Source organism: Molossus molossus, unplaced genomic scaffold (assembly GCF_014108415.1).
Source record: "Molossus molossus isolate mMolMol1 unplaced genomic scaffold, mMolMol1.p scaffold_m16_p_8, whole genome shotgun sequence".
Taxonomy (NCBI): domain Eukaryota; kingdom Metazoa; phylum Chordata; class Mammalia; order Chiroptera; family Molossidae; genus Molossus; species Molossus molossus.
The window spans coordinates 86,535,286-86,551,661 of NW_023425402.1; the positions used below are offsets into that span (position 1 = coordinate 86,535,286).

The 16,376-nt window shown below is 43.0% G+C and overlaps 1 protein-coding gene across 1 annotated transcript in view; it reads right to left on the reverse strand.

Moving 5' to 3' along the window:
- The window catches only part of SLC2A12 (solute carrier family 2 member 12), a 54,886-nt gene extending 40,612 nt beyond the window's left edge, over positions 1-14,274 (reverse strand). Inside the window, 1 exon segment of the mRNA XM_036248579.1 lies at positions 14,013-14,274. Within this exon segment, the coding sequence (XP_036104472.1) occupies positions 14,013-14,127 (115 nt within the window). The 5' untranslated portion in view covers positions 14,128-14,274.
- Between the last annotated feature and the right edge of the window lie 2,102 nt (positions 14,275-16,376).

Consider the following 16,376-nt stretch of genomic DNA (forward strand, 5'->3'; position numbering starts at 1 on the left):
TTCCTCTGCAAGACCTGCCCGGACTCCCTGTCTTTGGTTAGCATCAGTCTCTGCTCTCTCTTGCCTTTTCACGCGGTCTTGCAGCACCTCGGCCTATACTTAGTTACGTCTGCTTCCTGCCTCGGGAGTTCCTTGAGAGCAGAAGTGACCGCATTGGGGGGGGGGCACCCACACTGTACCTGACTCGAGAGCTCAGCAGAAGTGTTGGATGCCACGGGAAGGAGGAGGGAAGAAGTAGCCAGAAAGCTTCCTCACAGCCCCCAGAGGACACTTCCCATGGAGAGACGAGGTGTGGTGTTTCCAACAGCTCGCAAAGGTCCCAGATGCTGCCACTGTCCCCGTGCGTGTGTGGTACCCCGTGGCATAGTAAATATTGGATATGATCCTCTATTGGACCACTTTCCCCTCCTCCCTTGTATGTCAATTCTTTCTTTATCGTACAATGAAAATCAGACCAAGAGAATTTGGTGTCTCTCTGTACCTACCATTGTTTGACCTTTCTCAGACAAAAATATAGGAAGTGGGCTTTCTTTCTTTTTAATTTTTCCAACCCTAGGTTTGATTTAGTCGTACGTTCACACCCACGTTTTCCTGGAACAAATTTTCTCCAGATTTTATTGGCTAGGGGCGCTTAAACAGGAGACATTGTTTAAATTTGCCTATGAGCACGGCCCTGCATTTTATTTTGTTTTTAACTCTCCTGCCTGATTACAATTCCGACTTCTAGTCTTTTCTCCCCTTCTGCTCGTTCTTTTCTCTTCCTTCTTTTCCTCCTTCAGTGTGGAACTTAAACGAGGAGAAAGTGCTTGTTTCTTCTAAGTTTTTCTGCAATGAGTTGAGTTCTACTCAAAAAAGATTTCTTCTAGTATTTTGGAGTATTTTTTCTCCCAACTTAATTAAGAATAATTCCTTATGTTAGATATATATATATTTCTTCTCTTCGCTCTATTTCCTTGTCCTTTATATATGCATGGAGAATAACTTCCCATGTTTATCATCCACATCACAGTTTCAGATAATAATTCTTCTCTTGCATTTTTAGCCTCCTCGCACTCTTTGTGGGTCTTGTATAGGTCTGTTTGCATTTTTGTTCTTAGCTACCTCCGGCTTCACCTCTGTTTACTCTTATCATTAGATGTTGACCTACATGTCTTTTTACAAAGTCAATGTTTTAAAACTATAGAGAACAGAAATCACAGGCTTTACAAAGTTTATGTTTCCCATAAAAAGAAATCTTAGAATGCCTGTATTGCCTTTGTATTTGAAACACACTTGCCAAAAACCAGATCTGCTGCATTCTCTTCACCCAGTCCCCACAAGTCCGTGGTGAAATGTTTGTCTGCAAGAAACCCCCAGCCTGATGAACAAGGGCTTAAAACATTGTGGCATTTATTGTTCAATTAGCAAGAAAACAAAGTTGAGTTTGGTGTCTCCAAGAATTCTGTCCATCCTTCTGTCCCTGCCTCCTCAGAGGGTGGGCTTTGTCCACACTTGCCATCCTAACTTCCAGGTGGCCGCATAGTGTCCGGGTGGCGTAAGATCCACTCACAACCAGATTCAAAGGCAACAGACAATGGGAGAAGGCTGAGGGCAAGACCTCTTTCCTTTTATCAGGAAAGAATTTCCAGAAGCACCTTGGAAGATGATGAGGTTCAGGACACACTGCTCCACAATCTGACACCTTAGCACAATGAATATTTTAAACTGAAGAAGTTTAAGAAATGACAGAAGCAGGAGGGTCCCTCTGGCCTTTCCCTCACACACACCCCTGGAGTAGGTCATAAAACCCTGTGAGAAGCGCTCCCCTTATCCCAGGAGAGAAGTAACAACTCATTCCAAAAAGACACCAAGAGAAATCCAAACAGGTCTTTTTACGTTTCTCCCAGTTTTCTACACTTATCTCATACTCCCTCACCTATCATAGTTCTACATCAAACCTGGAATAAAAATACTCAGGTCGACAATTTCTTTGGGTCTTCATATCCTTATGAAGACTACCGTAACTCATGAAGCTTAGATGCTTTTCTCCTGTAAATCAGTTCTTGTTGGTTGATTTTCAGAGCCAGCATGGGACCTTAAGTGGACTGAAGAAAACTTTTTTCTTTCCTGCAAAGTCACCCTAATGTCTAATTGACCAGAATCCACAGGATCCGTGGTCAAACTTGGCTGCAAGAAAGACGGAGAAGCGAGTATCTGAATCTTTTAGTTTCCCAGGTAGGACAGGCAGAAAATCAGAAGGGAGTCCCAACAGCTGTTAGGTTGGCGTCTGACCTCATTCTAGCCACCCAGTTGCAGTTCACAAACTCCTCTTGGTTAGACCTGGAGGAGCAATTGATGTGCACGGTTGCTAGCCAAGTTTCTGACATCTGTAAGTTACTTTTCTGGTGTGGCTTCATTAGATTCAGAAAGAAATTTTTTTTTTTTGGTCCCCTGACTACAAATAAAGGATATTATTTCTGCATTACTTAAAGCAGCCTATAGGTCTTTGCTTGTCAAAAACAGTGCATACAAAACTACAACTTCTAGAATGTACCATTCCAGTGGCTCCTCTAGGCTTTGCCCCTTCTCACACTGATTTCATGCCCCAAAATGCAATGAGTGCTGTCTTTCCTTTCTAGCCCAAAGTTGCTGAACCCTTAGAAAGTGTAGCCCCAGAAGAGATATAGAAAGAGAAGTAATGATGACAAGACAGGATGGGAAGAACTGCTCTATGGACCAAAAACTTCCGACCCTCTAAAGAAGCAGCTCTAGAGTCAATGGAGACATCTTCTCTTTCTCTGGCTGGTGAAAACTCTTCCAATGCGGGGTGCGCAGTGGAAATCTCACGTTCACTGCCCTATTTATGCATTACCCCCATGTTTGTATTTTATGTAGTGTTATGTCCGAACTCATTGGCAGATATGTCTGACTTTAATGCTCTTGTAATTTTTTCAAATCTTGTGGGGATTTTCAATAGATAGATAGAAAGGATGAATCTAGAGAACACGCCAACAGCCACTTGCCTATAGACATAACATTTAGGGTTGAAGTTCTCAGTATGAGAGAGATGTGGTGAGCTATGGTCATTTGTAAATTGACAAGGTCTTTAAAAAGGATCTTCTTGCCATCAGTGATTATTGACTGTTGGAAAAAGTAGTAAGTAACACATGTATTTGTACCTGAAGATTTTAAACATGTAAATGTGATCTTTTTTAAAAAAAAAAATTCAAAGTGCTAGTGAGTACATACTAACTTTCTGTCATTTTATATTTTCTGATCAATAAACATAAAACTGCAAAGACTATTATTTGACTTTGTTTTTCTATTTTAAAAGGAGTCCATGTACTAAAAAAATGTTGAGAATAACCCTTAGCCTTTTTAAATTCTTTATGTAGGAAAATGAAATAAATAATTTTAAAGCCTGTGGCTGTAAGGCTCTTAGGAAGAGCATTTTATCTACTAAAAATAAAACCTGGATGGCCACCTGGGTGCCCATGTTGTAATATCCCGGCAGACTACGGGAAAGAGGGAGAGAGAAGGAGAAAAAAACAAGATGTTTTATACAATATAAAGGCAGAATTTTGAGGGGAGAGAGGCTAAAAAGGTCCAGAAGTAAGAGAAAAGGTCAGGACAGGTTGTCAAGCAGAGATGGGGGTGGGGGTGGAGGAGGATGGGGAGAGAACACCAAGGAACAATAGGGCAAGAGGTCTGTGGATTTTTTGAAAAGTTGATTTACAAGGAATTCCTTATGGTGGATTTGACAAGAGGCTTTTAAAAATGGGCCCAGATTGCCCTGGCCAGTTTGGCTCAGTGGTTGAGCATTGGCCTGCGGACCAGAGAGTCCCGGGTTTGGTTCCCGCTAGGGGCACGTATCACAAAAGGGGGGGGGGGGGGCAGCTAATACTTAACTGCACTAGAGCCCTATTTAAATCATCAGTAAAAATCTACAAAGAACTTGCATGAATGGGATTTGAGTCTATGAAGGAAAAGGACTGTGATCCACATATGGATTCAGATCAGGGGAATGACCAGTTGCAGGAAGTGAAGGGCAGGAATCCAGTGGAAACAGGAAGTTGGTGTAAGAAGCCATCAGAAGAACCACACGTCCCCTGAAGTATACTGGTTGTGTTTGAGGATAGGAGGAGGAGTGGGGAGCAAGGCGGCATGTGAATTTAACCTTATGGGGGACTGGAGCTATTTTTATTTAAATGGTAAAAGAATGCTGAGCCCATAGAACTGGAGGGTTTGGAGACATGCAAGTGAGGTTTTCCAAGACTCTAATTCTGTCAATACTACCATCACTTTCAGAAAATTTCTTGATTTCTCTTAAACTTGAATTCTTCCTCTCATACTTAATACACAAAGGTTCATGCTATTGTCCCTGTGCTTACATCTTCAGATTTCTTTGTCACCTTCTTTCCCTTCTTTGAACTCTGTGCTCTCATCATACAAAATTATTTGCATTTCCCTGAAGGTGCCATTTTCTCTTCTCCAAACTTGTATACAAGCTAATTTCCCTGCTTAGAATGCTCTCTGTAAACCTAGTGGCCTCAGTTATACTTTCTTGACTCAGTTTAGCAGCACTGTCTTCCAGGACCCTTGGAAAACTGGCTGAGCTGCCCCTGTGCACTGCTATGGTACTGTGTCTGGCCACCTCCTCCAGCGTAGGTGTCCTGGTCTCCTGTTTCTCTCCACCAATTGCTAATAAGCATCTGCATTGAATGGATGCTTCTTGTTCACCATAGGACCCAGGGTCTAGCGCCATGTCTGAATCCTAGTAGACACTCAAAATATGTTAAATAATTGTCTTGTCGTTATTTAGATTCTTACCTTTCTGATGAGTTGGTAAAGTCTACAGACATGAATAACAGCTTAGATTTTTGTTTTTTACCCTGAAGTATCCAGCAGTGTGTCTTTCAATAAGTGTTGCTGAATTGCTCCTTAGTTCAGCTCAGCAAACACTTCTTCACTCATTTACTCGTTTAACAATTCAGCATGTACTATGGGCCAGCACTGTCTTGGGCACAGATGGCAGACAGGTTCATCTGGGTGGACAGGGCAATCAGCAGGGTAGTCACTGTGAAAACTGTGTTGAGACATTTTCTAGGTTACATCTGGATTTGGTGGCACAAGTTGGTGGCCTGTATGTATGTGATACCTGATAGAAATGCAGAGAAAGGGCATCATGCTTCCTTCTTATGGATTGAACAGTAGTTTCCAAGCATATGCAATCAGAACTCTGATAGATCCAAGAACACATATTCTGTCTGGGAACTTGTAAACTTTTAGAAGAAGACATGCTACATGCAAAGTGAAGAAACTAGCTTCTTCAGAATGCAATAAAGTTCTGAAATGAGTATAACTGGGTACCCAAATTCACAGATCAGATCACAGAACAGGGCAGGAGGTAAAGGCATCAGGTGCTAAATGGTTGGTCAAGTGGGCAAAACCCTAGATTGGATTTAGGATACTGAGGTTCCGATTTCTGGGTTGCCACCTGTTATTTGTGCTTCTTGGAGCAAGTAACTTGGCTTCTGCCTAGGAGGCACCTGGACTTGATGGTGAAGGTGCAGTCTGGAACCAGAATTCCCGATGAGTTTCCAGCTAGACTCTGGTGTGTGTCTCTCTCTTGTTAAAATATATTTTTACTGAATTTTTAGAGAGAGAGGAAGGGAGAGAGAGAGAGAAACATCAATGTGAGAGAGAAACATCCATTGGTTGCCTCCTGCATGCCCCCACTGGGGATCCAGCCCACAACCCGAGCATGTGCCCTGACCGGGAATCGAACCAGGACCTCTCAGTCCCTGGAACGAGGCTCAGACCCCTGAGCCACACCAGCTGGGCTGATGTGTCTCTTAATCATTCTGTTCCTTGTGTGCTCTTTCCTAAAATAAAGGTAATAAGATTAACTACTTTATAAAGTCATGGTGAGAATAGATGAGATAGAAGGGTTCCTGGTGCCTGGTAGTCAGCGCCTGACAAACGTTAGCTGTTGCCCTCTGTGCCTCAGTTTCCTTGTATGCGAACTGGGGGTAATCTTGCCTCACTGGATTATGTAAAGATAAGAAATGAAAATAGTAATGGAAGTTTTTGGCCCACAATCACTCAGCGAAGATTTTTTTGGTCGCGATGATGGGGTAGAAATCTCCATAACACGGAAATAAAACTGTGAAATAGTCTCTCGTACTTGAATTCCTTTGGTTTGGCAGTACCTACGTGATTGGGCCTGCAGCATGAAACATTTTTCCTGTGATTTTTGTCTTGGGGTTTGTACAGTTTTGTTTCCCAGTGGAAATGAAACATGTCATCAGCTTGGGAATACTCTCTCACTGTACAAATGAATTCTAATTTCAAACTTCCCCCTATTCTTAAAAAGTCATGCACATCGCCAGCTGAGATAGCATTTCAGGCAGGTTACTAAGTTAGCATTGCGCATAGCTCCTGAGTCCAACTTCCACAAAGTGTGGCAGCAGGTGTGTGCGGGAGCAAAACATTTTGGGTAAAATAATACAAGCATTACCAACACTCCCAGAGCCTAGCAATGCCAAGCAGACCTGAGTCATAAGTGTTTTTGAGAAACAGTTACTTCCAAGGGAAACACAATTTAACAGTTTAAAGGTAAATCACAGTTGATTTACTTAAGAAAAAAAACAAAACACTCTTATAAGTTAAATAAAAGACGGTATTTTTCTCCCTGATATTTCGGCAGAACAGTATAAAATGAGTCATTGTTCAAGAAGAATCAAACCTCCTAAAATTAGAATAACATAAGTTACTTTAGTCTTATTATTACTTCTACTGAAGTTGTATAGAAAAATCAGTATATCACTGAGACGTAGCCAGTTTGCTAACGCGTAAATGAATGTACTGTGACCTAGGGAGGAAAATGATACAACTGAGCCAAAATAAAATAGAAAAAAAACCACACAAATGTATGACTTACTGTAAAGGTAATATACTTGACTCAAAGTTTTATCTGGGAGGTATTGGAGGGGGGTTCAGATTGTGTGCCTTTAACTGAAATTGAGTACTTTTTGAGGGAAGACAGGATGAGAAATTATTCTTATCTGGTCTTTGGTTTGAGGGAGAAAGGGGTTTGGTGCCCCAAAGTATGCCTTCTGTAATATTGATTACTTTAAGCTGGTTATTTTTAAGAAAAGAAAGACTCAGGCCCTGGCTGGTTTGGCTCAGTGGTTTGAACATCTTCCCAAGGACCAGAGAGTCTCAGGTTTGATTCCCGTCAAGGGCATACACGTCGGTTGTGGTTTGGCCCCCGGCCCTGATCAGGATCATGTGAGAGGCAACCAATTGATGAGTCTCTCTCACATCAGTGTTTCTCTCTCTCTCCCTCCCACTCTGTCTGGAGATAGATGAGAAAATATCCTTGGGTGAGCATTAAAAACTAACTAAATAAATAAATAAAAAGGGAACACCCAGGAAAAAATCCTTGGCATTCTCCCTAACTGCCTGAACGAACTGAGAGAGAGGACCTGATCCTGGACCAGAGCTGCCCTCAAGACAACAGCTTGATAGGAACTAGGTGGATGGACAGGGAGGAACCCAGCAAGACCCCTCTGATCAAGTCTTCTGTGTGCCGCGCCGGTAAGTGTGGCCCGGCAAACGTGTGTCTACCGAACATTTGCTGTTCATCTCCGTGTGAATTACCTCCCTGGCCTAGACGTCCCAAACCACAACACCTCTCCCTCCTTAGCTGAAGATGGCAGGTAAGCCTCAACTACCTCGTGGGTCCCCCAGTCTCATATTTTTATGGAGCCCCTGTATGTACATATGTAATGAATGTGATCATTTTTCTCCTGTTAATCTGTTTCATGTTGATTTTTTAATCCAGCCCGAATTTAGAAAGGTAAGAGGAACATTTATTTTTCTGCCCCCACAGGTCAAATAATTACTTGCAAATAAGCCCATTCCAACGTTTCCTCTTTCTCACCACCACAGAGGGGTGTATGTTTACATGGCTTTCACTCCCTTATTTTATTCAATGACGCATCCTCTTGGGGAAGACTGTTCATGAGAAACAAAAGTGAATGAGGGAGCCCAGATTCTGCTCAATTTAAGAACCTTAGAGAGCCAGTTCCTGCTCATAATCTGAGTGAACAGGTGCTCAGCTCTTAGAAGCCCACCTTAAGTGCACTCCACTGGAGGGCGGTCCATGGCTTCAGAACTCCTTCAACCCTGATGCTGAAGAGTGCTTGGGTTCCTCCTGCTGAAAAAATGCTAGCCACGAAACCAGATTGAAGAGCTAACTATGTTTGAATGGAAAATGTAATCCCGCACAGCTATATCAATTAAACATTGCATTTTAAATCGGCTGATTTACCTCTGATATATACCTGTAAATTGAACTTTCCTCAGGCAGCTCCAGGGTGGACTCATTGTATTTTGAGTTCTGTTTTTACCAGTACTATAAGATCTAGACCGCTAGAAAGTAATCCCTTGAGAATTTACAAAGAATATGTCTCGAGGGCTCACGTTTGGGTGCTATCGGCTACCATCAGTCATGTTCCTGGGATCTCCAGGACTCAGCCTGTGCTGGCAGCCAAACTGAGAGGAGAATACTGTTTAAAATAGTTAACGACTGGAATGGGGACACTGACCTATCAGGATAGACATTGACTGTAAAGCCAGTTCGTGCACACTGGTGCCTGCCAGCTAGTTTCAGTCAATCCAGGTCAGCAGCACTGCTTGGTGGCTCCTTGGCCTGCTTTTGCCCACATTTGCCAGAACCAGCCATCACCGGTTCCCAACAATGTTTGTCTGCTGCTGCTGCTGTGGCAGCCAAGAGATCTCTGGCAAGTGGCAACCCACTGCCTTTTTGGGTGACATGATCTTAAAGGGGAACAAGAGCTCCTTAAGATCTGGGTGAGCCAGCACATTTCCCTCCCAGGAGCATGCCAATGCCTGTCCCCTCCCCCGCCCCCTCTCCTTCCCCTAGGGACATGCATCTCCTAAACTCTAAGGGATCCCATGAGGCTTGCAACCAGGGCAGCAATAGGCAGCGGCAGTTCATCCCAGAAGCTGCATGGCCCATGCCATGTGGACCCCACAGGCAATGGGCTGATGGACTGCAGCTGGGAACACAAGCTAAGCCAGCCTGATGCTGGGCTGGACTGTGCAAATATGGAACAAAACCGCTGGGCAAGGGCTTTAATCCCAGCCCTGCTGAGGACACAGCTGGGTTTCTTTCATGTCAGGATGGAGGGAGAGGAGACCTTGGAAACTTGGGGGTTTAATTCCGTGCAAATAAATGCCACTCATTCTCAGAGAGGGTGAGAGAGAGAGACACACACACACACACACAGAGACAGAGAGAGAAAGAGAGAAAGATCTGGGTGAGGCAAACACCATCCAGAGTTTGTCCTGAAACAGTTCTTACCACGTTTGTTTAGCAGCGGTTCTCAAACTGTGGGTGGCAACGACCCTTTCATAGGGGTCAACTAAGACACAACAGTAGCAAAATTACAGTTATGAAGTAGCAACAAAAATAATTTTATGGTTGGGGGTCATCACAACACGAAGAACTGTATTAAAGGGTTGCGGCATTAGGAAGGTTGAGAACCACTGGTTTAGAGCCTTCTCCTCTCCTAGATCTTGGAGAAGCCATTAGCCCAGGCCTTACAGTCACAAAAAGCCTCAAGTTTAGACTTTTGATGTGATTTCCAAGTGAGATTAAACGTACAGTCAGAGAGAGGTGAGTGACTGAAGTGAAAGGGGAGATGGTTATCTTTAAATCTGGTCTCATTTCCACACAAAAGAGTCTGCCCTGGCCAGTTTGGCTCAGGGGTTAGAGCGTAGACCTGCGGTTCAGTCCCTGGCCCTGTGCAGGAGTCAACCAATCGATGTCTCTCTCTCACACTGATGTCTCTCCCCCTCTCCCCTCTCTCACTCTTTCTGAAGATAAATGGAAAAAAATATTCTCAGGCGAGGATTTAAAAAAAAAGAGTCTGAGCCCCTCATAGATTCACATGTCTATAAATACTGTCACGTCCTCAGGAATGTCTAGCTACACAAAAATTGTTGTTGTTGTTATCAGACATTCATTTGCTAAATACACATTTAAAAATTATTTTCCTTTATTGATTTTAGAGAGAGGACGGGAGAGGGAGAGAGAGAGAGAAACATTGATGAGAGAGAACATCGACTGGCCACCTCCTGCATGCCCCACCCTGGGGATTTGGTCCACAATCTGGGCATGTGCCCTGACTGGGAATCAAACCGGCAACCTCTTGGTGCATGGGTCAACGCTCAACCACTGAGCCACACCAGCTGGGCTAAATACATATTTTTAAAACACAGTCATTTTTGTCATGGGTTTTGTCACTTCCCTGTTTAACACATGGAAAGCCTGGACCATTGGGAATGGCCCCGACCTGGGTCTTCCCAAAGGGATCCGTCTGTTGTTGGAACTGTTCCACTCACACTTGTTAGGTCAAGTTGGCTGGCCTGACTCTCTCTTCCCTGGGGGTAAGCTTATTCCCCAAAGTCTCCTCAGTCTTGCAGTGGACTTTCCCTTGGGCCGCCCAAGGAAGCCTGAGAAAGCTGGGCCTCGCCGAATTCAAGGGGGACAGGTTTAGCCGAATCTGGGAACCCAATACTCAGTAGGGGCCCAGTAAATATACCCCAACCATAAAATCATGACCTGCCTACCAGAGTAGTCATGGACCTGTGGTTTGCTCAGAGTGATCCCCAACCAGCCTTCCTGCTCAGGGCCATAAGGAATGGGAGGGATCTGGGAGGGAGTAGATTTTTGTCTCTTTGGATATTCTTTCTTGAATTGTATTAACCCTCAGTCAAGGGAGCCTGGAACCAGGGCCGTCCTTTCTCCACCCCCTTCTTTACACTAGAGTGGTCCATGGCTACCTGTCCTATGTAATGACCACCTACTCAGCTTCCATCTGTAGCAAGTTCACAGCTTTAAAAGTATTTGAGAATACCTGAGAATATTTATCGGATTAGCAGAAGTGTGCATTTATTAAAACTCAGACTGTGGCATCTGGGATTTAGAAGGGTCATAGAGAACAGGAAGTGCAGCCCTTTCTGCTGGATCAGTGAGTCCAGTTCTAGTGATCTGGGTTCTAGTACATCGGCAGCTGGACCTGCAGTACTGAGAACGTGCACTTATACAGTGAATATCGTTCTTGGTTTCTGAACTTTAGGAAAGATCCAAGAAGAAAAAGCAGTGCTGGTGGGGTAAGAGGGGCTTAAGGAAACCTTCACCCTAGCCAAGTGCTTGAATCATGAAATTAGATGGGAGAGCCAGTGTCTGAGATAGAGGGGCAGGCATTAGGCTTAGGCCAGAGGTGGCCAGGGTCGCTTTGCACCAGTTACCCCGTGAACCTGGGCCAACTACACATCTTCTGGCCTCATGACCTTCCTGGGTGAGATGTTCCAATAGGCCACGCTTCTCACTTCACCTATATCTGTTGTTGGCTCTAGGCACCAGGATTTCAAATTGAGCTCAACTCTGCCCTATAAAGTCAATTATGACATCTCTATGAACACTGAAGATTTTATTAAAAGTGTACCCACTTTGAGTCATAAATTTTTGAAAATGAATTTAAGTTTATTAATTTCTAGTCATTGAAACAAAGCATTCTTTCCAGTTTAAGAGGGTTGATCAAGGAAGAGCTGCCAACATTTTTCACTGTGTGTGATAGTGTTAAGGGGGTGCAGTCACAGAGCTTAGGACTTCTGTTTTGTTTAATTTTTCAGTATCTCATATGATTTAATTACCTTCTCCTGAGCTTATAACTCATTCCTCTTTGTGCTTTAATTGTTCCATCTAGAACTAGAGAAAAACTTGCTACCTTCAAATGCAGGAATAATATGATAATTATGAAACATATATTTTTTTTATCCTTACCAGAGGACACTTATTTTTTTGCATTTATCTTCAAATTGAGTGGGAGGGAGAGACGGAAGAAGTGAGAGAGAGAAACATCAACGTGAGAGAGAGCCATCGAGTGGTTACCACCCACACGACCCCAACCGGGGCCGGGGACAAACTGCAACCTAGGTACATGCCCTTAGCGGGAACCGAACCCAGGACTCTCCGGTCCGCGGGCCGAAGTTCTAACCTCTGAGCCAAACAGGCCAGGGCTATGAAGCATATTTTTAAATGCCCTGAATGAAACTGTGGAAGTTTAAAAATATAAAGTCAAAGGAATATTTGTCAAATATTATTTCACTGAACCTCAACATCTTCATCAGTCTAAAATATAATCCTAATATCCGAGGTTAAATAACTTGTCAAAACCACAGAGTGAGTTTGTACTATGCATTCACTATATACATACACATGTATAATTGCCTTTGGGTACCAAGAGATGTTTACAATTTGGAAAAATTACAAAAGTCATAATTAAATGTTTGGATTCATCTAAATATAAACTGTATACAGCACAAATCAAAGCTGGATCTGCTTAAACTTTTAGGGAATCATTTAGGCTTCTTCTTCTACATAACTTATAATATTTTATTTTTAGAGATAATTTTTTATTTAAGAGATAATTTATAATATTTATTCATTTATCATTTATTTTCAACAACATAAACAGTTGCACTTTAAATTTTGTGCATATATGTAACTTTTGCAAATACACACATCTTCCCTTCCCTCGGGTTAACTGTGAACCTGTGTGATTTAACCTCTTCAGAGTACACTGGGCTTTCAAAACCATATCAAAATTAAATAGTCAATTTTTGATTGTTACCGTGGAGGTCCCTCCAGGAAACAGTTTCTTTTCATCTTCTTTGTGGCATCATCACCGCCACTGTTTTAGCTCACCATTTTGGTGACGTCCCTGCCTCAGCTTGCCTTTCGGCTCAATCCTGCAGAAGTTCAGAGAGAACTTTGTAACTCTTTCCCTTTACCCTCAAATGCAAGTTTCCCTTAGACTCAGACTCAGGAGCTAGAGAACACACTTAGAGAAAGATCTGCTTAAGAGAGGGCTGGGCCATACTGAAAGGTGACCCCAGATATTCATTCCTGACAAAGTGGGAAATCAAGAGAAGGCTGGACAAGGAGCAGGACAAGGAAGAAATACAGCTTCCCAGCTCCCCAGGAGGTACCACTCCTTGCCTCCATGAGAGAGGCTGTGGATTGAATTTCAAGAACAGGCAAACCCACTGTGCAAAAGTAAGTATATAGATCCATTCCAAGATGAATGCTTTTTAGTATCATTTGGTGTTTTGGATTATTCATGAAATTCCAATGTATGACCTGAGAATGTGTTACATGGTTAAGGGAAGCAGAGCTGAGGAAAGCAATAGAAAGGAGAGAATTGTTTGTGTTTGACCTCATTTCATATTACATTTGTCTTTATTCATTGAGAACAAATTGAATGAATAGATAGAAGCAGCTACAAGTGCAATGTGTTGGTGGGATTTGTAATGTGGAAGTGATGAAAAGTGCTTGATGCAGCAAAGATAACTGAAATGAATTAAAAATTCTGCACATTTCACCTTCGGAAGAAAAAGTATTAAACCTCAGTTCAAAAGCCTGTGTTTAAAGAAAACAGGAGCAAGGAAGGAGTCGTTTTCGGCTCCAAATAGAATAAAGCTCCAATTCATTACAAACATGCTGGGAACTTAAAAACAAAGTTGTGTTCATTGATTATGTAACCAATAATTTCATGAAGCCTACTTAAAACGATGATTTAAAAAATGGTGGTTATAATGTCCACTTGTTACACATTGTCCATTTGTGACAAGGGATAAAGTGTGTGTGTGCACGTGTGTTTACACATGTGACTATCTCGGCGGAGAGTCGTCGCAAAATGAAGAAAGATTTACGCATTACATTGTCAGCACAATCGATGGGACCCAGCTTAGCAATTTGTGGGACTTCGATCTTCACATTATAGCTCCTCGTCACTCCTCCCACCAGATCCTGTCCCCGTCTCTCCGCGCACCTAGCACTCCGCGCGCGCGTACACACACACACACACACACACACAAACACACACGCACGCACACGGGTGAGAGGTGAGTTCAGCCCATCTGCCTCACTTTACCTCTGGCCCAGGGAGGATGCCGGCCGCCGCTGGCTCTGTCGCTGCCATCAGTCTGAGCGGGTCTCCCCTTCGGGTTCAGCGGACTGGGGCCCTCTGCGTTTTCAACAGGTACCATGGTAGAAGTTACAGCCCTTCCCTGCGCACCAGACCACCCCGACTCCCCCGCGTGACAACAGTGGTCACTTTCCCCATGGTCGCATGCTAAAGAAGGTGAGGAACAAACTTCAGGCAGAGCCAAAGTGATTTCTGACCAACTTTGTTTCTATTTCCGAAGGCTTTGCCCTTTTCGGTGACACAGGCTGTTGCTATTCCAAGCAGCCTATCACAGGCAGTGGGAGGGCCATGTCCCCGAGGTCTGTTTTTGCGTTGAGATGCAGAGCCGGGCACGAGGGGTTAAAAGGCTTGGGAAGAAACAGAGCCCCTAACATTGCGTTTGGACTTTAACGAAGGGTAGGGCTTGATTCCTGCATCTTTGAAAAGAGGTACAGAAAACAAACAAGTAGATTCAAAGGCAGGCTGAGAGTGAGGGCCCAGAATACTCACAGATGGTATCAGTTAATCTTGCAGAGAGAGGAACAATTTATGCCAACACATACCAGAAGGGAAAGTGTGTCAAATTGTCAGCAAGACTGTTGTTATTCCAAGAGTCATGACATTGACCAGTTTACACAAAGCATAAAACATCTTTATTGTTTCAACCTGATTTTACTCTAGGTGAATACCTTATGTACTCTTCCTATCCAAGGCCTGTGGGACAGAATGCATAGATTCATTGGATGTCTTATCCCCTGGGATTATAGCGAAGTAATCCAGTTTATTCATGCACAGTTCTCTTTAAGAGAGGAACCAACCCTAAATCTCTGCCAGGCTGTGTGATAGCCTGATTGTAGGAGGAGAGTATTTCCCACTCAGGCCAGACTAAGTGTCCCATGGTGTGAGTGTGATGGTCATATAATCTGAAACAAGATCAAGCCAGGAGAAAGAGAACTTTTCTGCCCTAATTTGTGAGTATATTTATAGAAAAGGCCTTACAGAGTTGTATGACAGTTTGCCTTCACCTATGTATTCAGCAAATCATATTTATTGAAAAATCTTGTGCGGAAATTAGAATTATTTTAGAAAATCATTAGGAGTGATAACTAAAATTTATGGAGCACCTGTAATGTGCCAAAAATGGTGATAAGGGCATGAATTCAAGTGATTCTTTCGAGAAAAACTTGTGGGGTAGATACCATCTTACAGAAGAGGAAATGAAGGCTGAGCAACTTGCCTAAAGTCTCCCAGTTCATCAGCGTTGGAGCTGAGACCATGAAGCCAGGTAGTCTAATACTATAACTCTCCTATATCCTGAATTCCCAGCTTTGTCCTTCTCCAGTTTTCTTGATTTCCTTCACGTTCAGCCCACCTGGACCTCAAGAAGATGCCATGAAGTAGGGCTTTTAGACCAGTCATTCCTCTGGACAAATTCGTGTTTGTAGAGGCAGATGCTAACCCTCACAGGACTCATTTTCAGTACTTCGGCTGGATCGTAGCATAGCTCTAAATTAATTCATTATTTGTGCATTTTCTTTGTTCATCACTATATATTTCTATATCTTCATTATCCTTCAGGGAATCAAGTAGCAGATGAAAACAAACCTGGAATAATTCAACTAGTATTTATTATGCACTTTTTGTATGTCTGCTAATAGTACTGAAAAATGGAAGTCTCCAAAAATAGCCCAGCCCCCTCCTGATGAAGAGGTGAGTAGCTCAGAGTCCCACAGATCAGCTTGTCCCTACTAAAGAATGTGTAATGCAATGATGCTTTATTTTTATTTGTGTTCAGGATTTGTTATGATTGTAGGAGTTGCAGTTTTTATCTGTGAGCCATATTTCTCATTAGTTCTCCATATTTTCTTGGCTTCTATCTTCCTTCTGTTCAGAACCAATGACCTCAGCAGGGGGACATATTCTTGCAATGAATCAGTTGTATAATTGCTTTGTTTTTAATTCCAGCTCTGTGTCTCCAGCAGCTTTTTGGCACCATGGAACTATTGGGGTGTTTGCTATAATCTTTGACTAGGCAAAAGATAAACCTAATTCCAGAATTCCTTATAATGGCTAAAAGTAATTCAACAGTTCCCACTTCACTGTTTATAGCTCAACCATACAGGAACTCCTAAGTCATAAGCCAACAAGAAATCAAAGGACTAAGCAAACTGAGGCTGACCACAACGCCTCTTGGTGCACCAGTTCCATTGTTGGCTTGACATGGGCCACTGCCCATCCCAATCTCTGCTCTGTGCTGACTTTACTCTCTTAACTCAGAAAAAAAGTTTAGGGAGAAAATTATTTTTACCCAGCCTAGAGCCTGCCTAAATC